The 13,687-nt window shown below is 39.2% G+C and overlaps 2 protein-coding genes across 2 annotated transcripts in view; one reads left to right on the top strand and one right to left on the bottom strand.

The window, feature by feature from the left end:
• LOC148350297 (uncharacterized) overlaps positions 1-550 on the bottom strand; it is a 93,817-nt gene extending 93,267 nt beyond the window's left edge. Inside the window, exon 1 of the mRNA XM_088320115.1 lies at positions 343-550. Within this exon, the coding sequence (XP_088176241.1) occupies positions 343-364 (22 nt within the window). The 5' untranslated portion in view covers positions 365-550. The remainder of the gene's footprint in view (positions 1-342) is intronic.
• Positions 551-1,064: 514 nt separating this feature from the next.
• stoml2 (stomatin (EPB72)-like 2) lies at positions 1,065-13,687 on the top strand. Its single transcript, XM_088356005.1, has 10 exons — positions 1,065-1,233; positions 4,668-4,823; positions 5,888-5,987; positions 6,056-6,114; positions 7,379-7,480; positions 7,559-7,693; positions 9,339-9,483; positions 9,561-9,640; positions 11,445-11,573; positions 13,241-13,687. Exons 1-10 carry the CDS (start codon positions 1,189-1,191, stop codon positions 13,325-13,327), a joined length of 1,038 nt encoding a protein of 345 aa, XP_088212131.1. The 5' UTR covers positions 1,065-1,188; the 3' UTR covers positions 13,328-13,687.

Here is a 13,687-nt window from a genome sequence, read left to right as displayed (position 1 = left end):
TGAATCAAAACTGGTTTAAACCCCAATTAAAAAACATTTCAATAGAAAAGTACATTCGAAGTCATGCATAAACAGTTTATTTAAAGAGCAACAGGTTGCTAAAATCACGATGTTACCTAATTAACTTTTTGAGGGTTTTAATGACAGTAATCTATTGAAATTAAACGATAAAACATATATATTAGTGAAAGCCACACATTAAATGGACTGGATCGCTTTAAATAAAACAAAGCGTTTTTCATGAGCTTTCCCAGGTGAACTCCACCGAAGCGTAGTTCCTTTTTGAGACACGAAACCGAATTGAAAGCGATTTCAATGTGGAATAAAACAAATAGAACTTACCTCGGACGCAAAGTAACGACATTACAACCTGCTTCCGACGACAATCTAGCACTTTCACTCACTTTGGATCCCAAAAATATTTCCCAGGCGCGCTGACATGGTTCTCAGTTTTTAACTCAATCGTGATAATCTATTAAAATAAATAAGATAAGAGACATTTTGCGTTAACGATAAAAGAAAAAAGAAAAGTGATTAAAAGCAAAGCGGCCGATGTCAATTTGAGCAAACAGTGGGCGGGGAGAGGAGAATCACATCAACTGATTGCCGTCTGCTTCAGCCAATGGCGGATCCCTATTTGTCAAAAAGGCGTGACCCATTTCTCTAAAACTGACCAATGAGGAGAGGGACGATCTCGGGAAGGAACAGGTGACGCAGGCCTAACACACAAACATAATCTGGCCCTTCAAACCTTCTTTTCATAAATAAATATTTCAGAAAACACATTTAAAAACAAATTAAACAAAAAAATAATTAAAGATAACCCCACAATTTTTTTTTCAGGAAGTTAGAATTATCATGCGTATCTTGTTATGTATTATCAAACCAATCAAATGTATTCGTGAAAAAAACGTTCATACATGAAATAATCACCGCAAATTCCTGCATATAATAAATACTACATTTTTTGTTGTCGTGGTTGTATAATATTAGATTTTTCTTTGACTTGGTAATAGGTAAAGGAACTAAATTCGATTGCCGTTGCGGCGAGCTTTTTTCAGCGTTACACCCCTAGCGTCACTTCCGCGTTAGGTCACGTAATGAGTAGCGAGTTTCACTGAATGGACTTGACTTTTTTTCTGTAATAATCCGAATTAACTTTTATTTTTTTCTTGTTTCTATCACAAAATGATAAGAACACTTGTCCGGAGCGGCGGCTCTCTTCTTGTTCAGGTATTTTTCAAAGACCAGTTCTTAACGTCTTTTGGACGTTGTATTTTGGTTACAAATATGCTCCAGAAAATGCTTAAATCTTATAATAAACGTGGAAAATTGCCTTGTTTATCCCAATCAACGAGGACCAAATTGAATGCCAACCTATCTGTTGTTGTGTGGATTTAGTTGAAATGTAGGCTCAATCTGGTCCACAAGATTTTAAATATGGTTTAGTCCTAAAATAAAAATCGGAAGTGTGTTTTTTCTTAGCCCAATCAACGTTGATCAAACTAAGTCCCAAAAATAGTAAGAATCATCTATGCCAGTAGATGGCAGCAGATGAAAAGACGTTTTTCCTACTTTCACCTCTTTAACCATTTAAAGACGTCTTTGGGATGTTAGATTTTAGGCTCAATCTGGTCCAGGGAATTTTAAACATATTTTAGTCCTAAAAAAGACATCAGACATTTGTTTTTTCTTAACACAATCAACGTTGATCAAACTAAGTTCCAAAAATAGTAATTATCATCTATGCCAGTAGATGGCAGCAGATGACCAAATGTAGTCCCTTAATAAACTGCTTTTCTACTTCATTGAAAATACGTTTTTCCTACTTTCACCTTTTCAACCATTTAAAGACGTCTTGGATGTTGGATTTTAGGCTTAATCTAGTCCAGAAGATTTCAATCATGGTTTAGTCCTAAAATATACATCAGAAATGTGGTTGTTCTTAACCCAATCAACGTTGACCCAACTAAGTCCCAGAAATAGTAAGTATCATCTATGCCAGTAGATGGCAGCAGATGACCAAATGTAGTCCCTAAATAAACTACCTGTCTATGTCGTAGAAAAGACGGTTTTCCTACTTTCACCTTTTTAACCATTTAAAGACGTCTTTGGGATGTTGGATTTTAGGTTCAATCTTGTCCAGGGAATTTTAAACATGGTTTAGTCCTAGAATAAAAATCAGAAATGTCTTAGCCCAATCAACGTTGATCAAACTAAGTCCTAAAAATTGTAAGCATCATCTATGCCAGTAGATGGCAGCAGATGACCAAATGTAGTCCCTAAATAAACTTATTTTCTACGTTGTAGAAAAGACGTTTTTTTTTTTTTTTCGATTTCCTCATTTTTGCCCCCAACAATTGGAGTTGGATTTTAGGCTCAATCTGGCCCAGAAGATTTCAAACATGGTTTAATCCTAAAATAGACATCAGAAATGTGGTTTTCCTCAACCCAATAAACGTTGATCAAACCAAGTCCCAGAAATAGTAATTATCATCTATGCCAGTAGATGGCAGCAGATGACCAACTGTAGTCCCTAAATACACTAAGTGTCTACCCTGTTGAAAAGAGTTTTTTTTTTAATTTAATCATTTTTGACCCAAAAACATTTGGGGTGGGGGGGATGATGGATTTTAGGTTCAATATGGTCCAGAATATTTTAGACATATTTTAGTCCTAAAATAGACATAAGAAATTTGTTTTTTCTTAACCCAATCAACGTTGATCAAACTAAGTTCCAAAAATAGTAATTATCATCTATGCCAGTAGATGGCAGCAGATGACCAAATGTAGTCCCTTAATAAACTGCTTTTGTACTTCGTTAAAAAGACGTTTTTCCTACTTTCACCTTTTCAACATTTTAAAGGTGTCTTTTGGACGTTGGATTCTAGGCTTAATCTAGTCCAGAAGATTTCTATCATGGTATAGTCCTAAAATAGACATCAGAAATGTGTTTTTTCTTAACCCAATCAACGTTGATCAAACTAAGTCCCAAAAATAGTAAGTATCTTCTATGTCAGTAGATGGCAGCAGATGACCAAATGTAATCCCTTAATAAACTACTTGACTACATCGTTTAAAATACTTTTTTTCCTACTATCACCTTTTCAACAATTTAAAGATGTGGTTTGGACATTGGATTTTAGGATCAATCTGGTCCAGAAGATTTTAAACCAGGATTAGGCCTAAAATAAACATCAGAATTGTGGTTGTTCTTAGCCCAATCAACGTTAATCAAACTAAGTCCTAAAAATAGTAAGTATCATCTATGCCAGTAGATAGCAGCAGATGACCAAATGTAGTCCCTAAATAAACTACTTTTCTACGTCGTTGAAAAAACTTTTTTTTTTTCGATCATTTTTGACCCCAACAATTTTTGGGGGGACGTTGGATTTTAGGCTCAATCTGGTCCAGAAGATTTTAAACATGGTTTAGTCCCAAAATAGACATCGATATTTCAATTTTTTGTGAATAATATATTCATTTATTTTTTTATTATATGTATTTTATGGAACTATTTCCACAGAAACTTAACTATTTAATAAACCCATTTTATTTAATTATTTATTTGTGTATTGATGCCACTAATTTTAATGTTTTTTTTTTAGGGATCTATTTCATCTCTATCTATCAAATTATTTATTTAGATACGTAAAGTCAAGTCATGTTTATTTGTGGCGCCCTTAATCCCAAGGAGTCTCAAAGGGCTGCACAGACCACAGATTATTGCAAACCACAGGCTATTATGACACCATCCCCTGATCTCAAACCTACACGAGGGCAAGGAAAAACTCAAAACCTCAGTCAAGCCAAGTCTTGTTTATTCGTGACCCCCCTAATCACAATGAGTCTCAAAGGGCTGCACAGACCACAGATTATTGCAAACCACAGATTATTATGACACCATACCCTGATCTCAAACCAACATGAGGGCAAGGGAAAACTCAAAAACTTTAACATAAGAAAAATGAAGAAACCATAAAAAGTAGTCTTTGCAGCCCTTTGAGACTTTTTGTGATTAAGGGCTATACAAATAACCATGACTTGACTTAACTTTGTTTTTATTCCAAACAACCCGGACCGAATCAAATTCCAAAATAGTCGTCTTTGTGTTTGTTCATCCGGGAGCGGTCCAAATGTAGCCCCCTAAACGTTGTTTTTTGAACGTTTTGCAAATATTTATTTTCATCTCATCTCATCAGCTGTACCGCTTATCCTTATTAGGGTCGCGAGGGGGGCTGGAGCCCATCCCAGCCATCTCCGGGCAGGGGACACCCTGAACTGGTTGCCAGCTAATCGCAGGGCTATTTATTTTCAACTTCTTTAAATAATTTAAGACCTTTGCATCTATTTAATTTCATTTGTTATGGTCCCTTTGAGAAATTCCTTTTCACTGGCTACTAGCCGGGGGGTGGGCAATACAGTCAGTGGTGTTGCAGCAGAGGGTCGGCCAAATGACCGACTAACAGCACAAGCGGTCTCCCATCCGAATAATAACCAGGCCTGACCCAGCTTAGCTTCCCGAGATCGGGCGTTCTCACTGTGGTATGGCTGTAATGTAGTTAAAACGTGTTTCTGTTTATGTGTAGTATTACAACTCCAGACCTCTGCCTCATTTTAAGGTCTTGTCAACATACTTTTTACTTTCTTTTGTTTTGTTTTTGTAGCACGGCCGGCGAACGGGTCCAAAGTTGTGGGTTTCGCCATCGGTGAATGAGCGCTACGCCTCCACTCTTCCCATGAACACGGTGGTCCTCTTCGTACCCCAGCAGGAGGCCTGGGTGGTGGAGAGGATGGGACGCTTCCATCGCATCCTAGAACCGGTACCATACGTTGAATTTTTTTTTTTTCCTAAACCCGTTTTAGTAGGACTGATACGTTTATAGTTGAGTACACTTTCAAAATAAGGACAGAAAACATTGATTTATTTAGATGTACAATAACTGGCTCAAAGTTCATAGATTCCCAGACTCTCAAAACAAGGAGAGAAGACATCAATGTATTTCGAGCTTGCTAGGAGAACAGAAAAAGACTACAAAACCTATCATGATTACTGATGTGAATCAGCTGTGCCCGCTCCTTTGGCGCCAACTGCCTCGGACTCTGATTGGCTCCCTGTCACTATTTAAACCCACGTCTTTCTGTCACCTGTTGTGAGTCCGTCTGCGAACCTCAGATTACTGTAGGAAAGCCTTTTTCTACCCTGATTCCCACCTGTTTTTCCTCCCGTCTGTTCCTCGGCTTCGACCCGTTTTTTTTATCCTGACCACGGCTACTCTCCTCTCCTGGTTTTCGACTCGTTTCTGATCCCGACCACGTTTTTTTTCCTCCCCTGCCCCGGCTACTGGCCTGTTTTTTCCGTTCCCGACACCGCCATCGCTCCCCACGGAAGTCCCACTTCCGCGTTCAGAGCGACCTGCTTCCCTCGCCCAGTGATCACTGGATCGTGGGTGCAACCCTTTCCTTTTTTCCAATAAAACTGAGAGAAACGTAGCGCAAGTGTCCTGTCTCCGTTCTGGTCCTGACAAAACCATCTAGATGCAATCATCCAACTTGTTCTAAAGGTCCTCCCCTGAGCCCTTTTTATTGAATCCCCTAGGTTAGAAGAAAGAGATCAAGCTTAAAGGAAACAAAATAACTGCAACATAATTGGCCATTAATGACAATGATGTAAAAAGTGTGCAACCCAATCCTAGCATTATAAGCAACCTTCTTTGCAAGTGTTCAATAGCCCATAAAGAAACACCCTGGCTTTAGAAGTATTCTTCATTGCAAGCAAGCACATTTAAAACAAATATAAGACTTATTAGGAATAAGAATTAAATACAGCTATTGATTGTTATTGTAGTTGATTCTAATCTGAAACATTATGATGTAACTTTTGCAGGGTTTAAATTTCCTGATCCCAGTACTGGACCGAATCCGCTACGTGCAAAGCCTGAAAGAAATCGTCATCGATGTCCCCGAGCAGTCCGCTGTGTCTTTAGGTGACTTGCTTTTGATAAAATCTCCATTCTTCCAGATTTAAATCTCTATTCAATTTTCTGCTTTGCAGATAACGTAACGCTACAGATCGACGGAGTTCTGTATTTGAGGATCCTGGACCCTTACAGAGTAAGAGAGAAAAAAATTATATTTTAGTACACACAAGGGTCATCCATTAAAACGGGATTTTTTTTTCTTTCATTGATTACATCTCGGTGCATATTGTTAACAAAGGGATTAGATGTGACACTTCATGTTAAAGATGTTACAAAAGACTTGAAAGAAATAAAATAAGGAGTATTAGGAAAGATGGGTAATATTTCCAAGGTAGTGCTTGTAGACTGGCAAAATTTGTAATCATCACAACAATAGTGCAATGACATTTGCAGCATTTCCAATATAAAAGTCAAGAAATAAAACATAAATCACATTTTCTATGCACCGACAAGATATCGTTTTTCACAGTCTAGTGGCACGTGGTGCTGGCCCTGGAGAAGAAAGTGTGTTTTTTTTTTCCTTTTTGATCATTTGTTCTCTCTTTCTTCCCTTCTTTTATTTTTTCCTTTTTCTGTATGATTTATTTTTTCCTGTTTTTCTGTCTTATTTTCTATATCTATTTCTTTTTTCCCCTTTTATTATAATTTTCTTATTCGTCTACTATTTTCTTTTTTAAATTTTCCCTTTTTTTCCATTTCTTCTTTCTTAGTTTTAATGTATTTCTTCTTTCAGAAAATGTCTCTAAACCTGTTTGTCCTTGTTTTATGGGACCTGTAGCACCTGCCAGTAAAAAACGCCAAACAGGTGGCCAGGGTATAAGGAGTCCTTAATAATGGCGTCACCAATGTCCTCTCGACTGAGCAGAGAGCAGCCCATAATTTTCTGGGCTGTGTTTATGACTCCCCATGTTTCAAAGATGCGGCCAGCATACCAGACAATATGGCATTGGTAGAGGTAATATCGGGCCTAAAAAAAATTAGGCCAAAACCAGCCCAAGCCCGACAGATTAACTTGATTTGAGTGACCGAGCCCTGAATTTTCTCGTTTTATTGGGAAAGAAAGGTGATTTTGGCTGATTCTGACAACGAAAAGCCTGGCTCGTAGGTGCACAGCATGAACGCTACCCTGACGACCCTGCAAAAGGGATATTTGCCGTTTCCGATAAGGGACAGCTTGTCCAAGATAGCAAAAATCACCCCCTCCGAGTGAATCCTTTTAAAAAAAAAAACAGCGAGAGAAAAGCCGGGCCCGGCCTAATGGTTGATGTCTGCAATATTGTTGTCCATATATGGTAGCGGGCAGCAGCCCATGATTTTCTGGGCTGTGTTGATGACTCTTTAAGGTTTTCCTGTTTGCATACGTGTGACGCCGTACTCTTGTTTTTTTCCCTTCCTAGGCAAGTTACGGCGTGGAGGATCCTGAATACGCCGTCACGCAGCTCGCACAGACCACCATGCGATCGGAACTGGGAAAACTCACGTTGGACAAAGTCTTTAGGGTAAGGAAAAACGGTACGTTATTTTGTGTCTTCTCAAAAAAGATGTAAGATGTATACGTGTCGTCGTTACCCGTCCAGGAAAGAGAGTCCCTGAACTCCAACATCGTCCACTCCATCAACCAAGCTTCAGACGACTGGGGAATCCGATGCCTGCGTTATGAAATCAAAGATATCCACGTTCCGCCCAGGGTCAAAGAATCCATGCAGATGCAGGTCAGGCCATAAACTTTAGTGTACTGACAACAAAAAAGGTAAATTGTGTTGTTTTGGCGTTTTAATGGGTCAATAAATCATTTTGCTGAATAATCAAGTTAATTCGTTGAGGCTAATTTTAAGTTTGACTCACCTTTCGGAGCATCACAGCAGATTTAGATATTCAAACAAGCTGGCAAACCTCATATCTCAATCTCATATTCTTAAGTGCGGCTACATGCACAATTGAATCGAAATTTTTACGCGGCAAATTTCTGTTTATTTTAATCAAAACGCAAATATTTATGGTAATTATTTGACGACAAATCGACCGAAGAAATTGAATAAAATGAAAAAACAAATCTGGCACATCGTTTTGCTGATTTTAATTATTGTTTTCTTATTTTACTCAAGAAAATTTAGGACATAGTGAGATATTTTTTGCTCACTTTAAGTATTAATTGTATGGTAAAACAAGTTACAGTTGGTTAAAAATATGGCAATACTAGATACAAAATTACAGCAAATTCTATTGACCAAATTTAATACAGACGCTGCCCTACTTATGAACAAGAGAATCGTTTGTAGGTTGAATTTGTTAGTAAGTTGCTTCAGTGCTATATTCTGTATGTTTAAGGTTTATATAAGAGTGTTTAAGGCTTGCAGAAGTAACCCGTATTGTTTTGTACTAAAAAATAAACATTTCATCAAATAATACGCTCTATAAAGAGAATTAAAGTTAAGTTCAACTTACTTTTGGAAGATGAGCTTCAAGAGATAGGCGACTTCCTCCTCCGTGGTAGAAACTGGCCAAAAAAAAGCCTTCCAACCATTTTCTCAACCGCATCAAGCTTTCTTATTCCACTTTCATTTCAAAAGAAACGACTCGCCTCTTATTTACACTTCACACCAACCATATAGATGCACGAGATATTAAACAAAAAAAGTTATTCGCATGCTGGACATACATTATAGAATGTTTACACACGAACTAGGAAGAGGAAGTGGATTCCTTCTTTGGGGTGGATGCTTGTGACCTCTCACAGCGCCACCACACGCCAGTAGCAGCGGAAAGAAGCACTACAGTAATGTCCTGTACTCGGAAAAAGGTCCACACATTACAAAATCTAACTTGCAGCAATGTCCGGATATTTTTCGACATCCCGAAAAAAATGTTCATATCTACCGTTTTGCCCAAGTCGAATGGTCGTAAGTAGGGGAGCGTCTGTACTGTAACATTCATCTATGTCAGTAGATGGCAGCAGAAGACCTTTTTTTCCGTTTTACATACTCTTGGTCTGCTCGTGAGGTAATAATAACTAAGTTTGAGCTGTTTAAGATTGCACTGCAAAAAAATGATGGAGTTCAAATTTTGCACACCATTTTGCTGTTTTTGGTTATTACTTATTTTATTAAAGAAAATGGAAACATTTCAAAACGTAGTAATTTTTTTGCTCACCTCAATTAGTATCTTTTGGAAAAACAATACAAAACATGATAGAAATATGATAATGGAAGTTATCAGCGATAGTGATCTGGTTACAATCTCACCCAACGAAGGAAAAAGGGAGACAGTTGATGGATACAATTTTGAAGGCAAATATTTTGACATCATTTTGATGTCCAAACAGAGCAAAGCTATAAAAATGTGGCCTTCATATTTCAGGTGGAGGCGGAACGCAAGAAAAGAGCCACGGTTCTGGAGTCTGAAGGAACGCGGGAGTCGGCCATCAACGTGGCGGAAGGACACAAACAAGCTCAGATTTTGGCCTCGGAAGGAGAAAAAGCCGAACAGATCAACAAAGCGGCCGGTGGGCGAGCCTGATTCAGCGACGGCAGAGACATTTTGATACTAAGTGTTTGTAACTGGAAATATTTCACCCCCCAGGTGAGGCGCAAGCCATTTTGGCCAAAGCTCAGGCAAAAGCCAAGGCCATCCATCTGCTGTCTAATGCCCTGGCTGAGCAGGTGAGTGGGGGCGGACGGGGTCCTTTCAAACGAGTGGTGGGCAGACTCGTGGCCATGGGCCACACGCAGCCCTTTTCGGCCTTTTAAATCCGGTCCGGTTGTATTAGTGCAATATGCGGTGGTGCAAAATAGGCAACATTGTGCAAAGTGAGCATAGAAATGTCTACAATTTTACATCTGTATGAGGTAGTGTGTTTGCAAGTGTTTCAGTTTTTTGTGCGGTGTGTGTTAGGGTGGTAATGGCTCTGGGGAAGAAACTGTCTCAGGTTCGTTTGTTTTTGCTTGTGCGACCTATAGCGTCTGCCGGAAGGCAGCAGGTCAAAGAGGTGGTGGCCGGGGCGAGAAAAGTCCTTGATGATGTTTTCTGCTCTGCTGAGGTAGCGAGAGTAGGCAATGTCCTCCAGACTTGGTAGAGAGCAACCAATGATTCTCTGGTCTGTGTTGATGATGCAGATAAACAGCGTTTCAGTAACATATCTGCATTGTAGTAACATTGTAATAACATAGTAATAACGGCTTTTTTTTAAATTATCACAATGCCCCTTAGCAATTCAAATCTGGCTCGCCAAATGAAAATGGTCAAAATATCATGATAATATATTTATATGCTAATTACTTAAGTCCATAGCTCACTTATTTGAGGCTGAATAATGACTTTGCCCATAGAAAGCTGCACTATCAGTGCCCAGGTCGGTCAACCAATGAAATCGCAGGTAACTAACAACATTTCTGGCTAATGATCTTGACTTACACAATGAGGTTTTAGTGGTTGACTGAGCCGGCATTAAATTACTTTGAATTGTTCCATAATAATGTAGTTACAGCATGCTAAAATAATTATTTCTGAAGTGTGTATAACACTGGTAGCCCTTGGCGGTAATCAGTTACAAAACAAGTAGAATTCATCGTGATGTTAACAAAAAACATAGGTCACCATTTTTTATTTATCTTATTTTTTTCCTAATAAACTGGCTTGGTGGCCTAGGGGTAGGGCGCCCACCCAGAGACTAGGAGGTCGCCGGTTCAAGCCTCGGCCGAGTCACACCCAAGACTTTAACATTGCCATTACCTCCCTGCTTGGGTCTTGGGATTATTCATTCATTATCTGCACCGCTTATCCTCAGTAGGGTCGCAGGCGGGGGTGCTGGAGCACATCCCAGCTATTTTCGGGCAGTGGGCAGGGGACACCCTAAACTGGTTGCCAGCCAATCGCAGGGCACACAGACAGACAACTCACTCATTCATTCACACCTAGGGACAATTTGAACCGGCCAATTAACCTGACATGCGTGTTTTTGGAATGTGGGAGGAAACCGGAGTGCCCGGAGTAAACCCCACGCAAGCATGGTGAGAACATGCAAACTCTGCCCTGGAAGGTTCGTCCTCGTGCCGCACACGCGCTAACCACTTTGCTGCCCGGCATGGTCACTGAATGACTCTGAATGTCAGGGGTTGCTACACATCAGTTGTGCACATTTGTATGAATGTGTATGGTAGCCCATGGTTAGTCGGGGATAAGACGAGGAAAACAAAGAACTAAACTCACCTTTTTGGGACACATTGATATTTTTACCTCAATCGATGGTTGACCAACTTGTGCAATCATATTGCAGATAACAAAACAACATTTTTGTCTTGGATCTAGACATTTTCTTTCCTGAAAATGGGTTAGGCAATCATGCTATTGTTGTATATGATCCCCCCCCAAAAAAATTGAACCCGATGCAGCCTGCCACTCAAAAACCTTGTCCACCCATCCCCGCTTTTAATGGATGACCCCGATGTGTAACTTTTTTTCTTTCAGAACGGAAACGCGGCGGCTTCGCTGAGCGTGGCTGAGCAGTACGTGGCGGCCTTTTCCAATCTGGCCAAAGAGACCAACACGCTCCTTCTCCCCTCCAATGCCGGCGACATTAGTAGTATGGTTTCGCAGGTACTCACTGTTTAAACAAGTATTTTCTAAGGCACTGTTTCTCAAGCAGGTGGGCACTATCCAGCCACTCCCCCCAAGTTGGCTCCCTCTAAGGGAACGATGTGCCAGTCCCTGACAAAAATCATTTTGCTAATTTTATTTGATATTTTCTTATATTCCCCCCCAAAAATAATATTTTTTTCCATAAAAACTACATGTAAATATAGTTTAAAAAATGTTTCAAAAATAGTCAAAGCCTAAATAACTGGAAAATAATTTTGATAAATTAATAACTTGTATTGTTTTCTTAGCCAAGACAAATTTCGGTGCAGGTTTGTGCTATCCAGCCAAAGATCTTTCACATAATTCTGCTGGATTCAGTTATTATCGTTGTAGAAAAGCAAGATCTAGATATAGCGAAAGAGGTTTCAAAAATACCGTAAATTCCGGACTATAAGCCGCTACTTTTTTCCCAAATGTTCAGCCCTGCGGCTTATTCAGTGAAGCGGCCAATTTATGTAATTTTTCTAACGGCCACCCGCGGCGCTTGAGTACAAAAAGTAAGGTTTAGACCGGTGGAATAAGTGCGCCGAGGTAGACGGCATCCTCTTAGTTTGCGTACGTCTGACAAAGGTTCTTTCCGATAACGAGGAAGTCGCCCTTGATGGCGACAGTTATGAGGAGAAAGACGAGGACGGTTAACCGTGAATTTCGCAATTGCGGTAAGGCTTTTTTTAACAGACACGCATGATGCGTTGCGAGTGTGTTATTAGTAGCGCGTTGGTACCTTTCACAGGCACGGTTTGGGATGAAAATTATATTATTATTATTAAAGCTTTGAAAACTCTCGGTGTACCGTCTTTTGTAAATACGTGTGACCATGTATAATATGTATTTGCAACTGTATATATTTGTAATGTATTTATTTTAGAGACTTTTTGTGATATGTTTTCTACGAGCGAATCAAAAAGAAGGGGCGGAGCAAACACGGGCTGACAGGAAGTGGGGTGAAGCTGAGTTAAATCTGTTTGTTGTTGCAGCGGACAATAGTGGATACCGGTATATATTTTTCCCACCCTTATCTTTGGAAATATACATTTTTTTCATTGGATTACTTTTAACGGGACCCGGACTTTGAAGGTTATGCATTAAATTCTAATTACAGGTATCATTTTCCGTTCATGTTGCCGATTGTGGTGTTTGGATTGTATACTATATTTATAGTTACGATCGCGGCACCTAGTCAAATTTGGGATAAGCTTTTGACTTTGCTACATGTTTTAATGTGGGCGCATGCGGCTTATATACAGGTGCGGCTTGTGTAAGGACAAAACCAATAATGCCCATAAAATGTAGTGCGTGCGGCTTATAATCAGGTGCGCTCTATAGCCCGGATTTTACGGTAGTCAAATTCAAAATAACAGCAAAATTATACACTAAAATCAATTAGTTGTGTTATTGTCTCTGCCACTGTGAACACGGATGATAAGCAAAATTTGTTCTATTTAAGCGTGATTATTTAAGCTAAAAGAAACGTGTGCCGGGAATTTATTTTTAAACATTTTAAGCGGACAATGTGCCTTAAGATGTTTTAAGAGATAAAAGGGTTCAAGTCACATTTATTTCAACACTGTTTTGAAGTAATACTTCTACTTGCCTCATGTTTTTCTTTTTGTATCCACCTGCAGGCCATGGCTGTTTATGGCACATTAGCCAAGCCAAATCCAAAAGCGGATAAAAGTGAAGACCGTTTGGAGGAAGAGGAAATAAAATAGCACAGGAAACTTGAAGAATGAGCAGAGAAGTAGGAGAGGAATCAAAGAAATATGTTTCGGCTGGGGAATCTTATTTGCAAAGCAGGTGACAAACTATTTATTTGGATGTCCTGTGTTGCAGAAGGGATTTTTTTGGGTTGCAGTTTTTTGTTTTCCATGAGTTATTAATTATACTTCTTTTTTCATTTTACACCATTGTTTTCATTTTTGGAGTCCATGTATAAAGCAGTTATTAAACCCCAATTTTTCAATCTCCATGTTAAGTAAAAGTCAGATATATTTTCATGTTCTTGTCATTTTTTTTGGAATACACACGCGAAACAAAAGCTGTGGAATAAATGTGTGCGTGAGTGAAAACAA

This window comes from Urocampus carinirostris, chromosome 16, assembly GCF_059441175.1.
Source record: "Urocampus carinirostris isolate Australia breed hairy pipefish chromosome 16, RoL_Ucar_1.0, whole genome shotgun sequence".
NCBI classification, from domain to species: Eukaryota; Metazoa; Chordata; class Actinopteri; order Syngnathiformes; family Syngnathidae; genus Urocampus; species Urocampus carinirostris.
The sequence above is the reverse complement of the archived record's forward strand: the minus strand, read 5'-3'. Positions and strand labels throughout refer to the sequence as shown.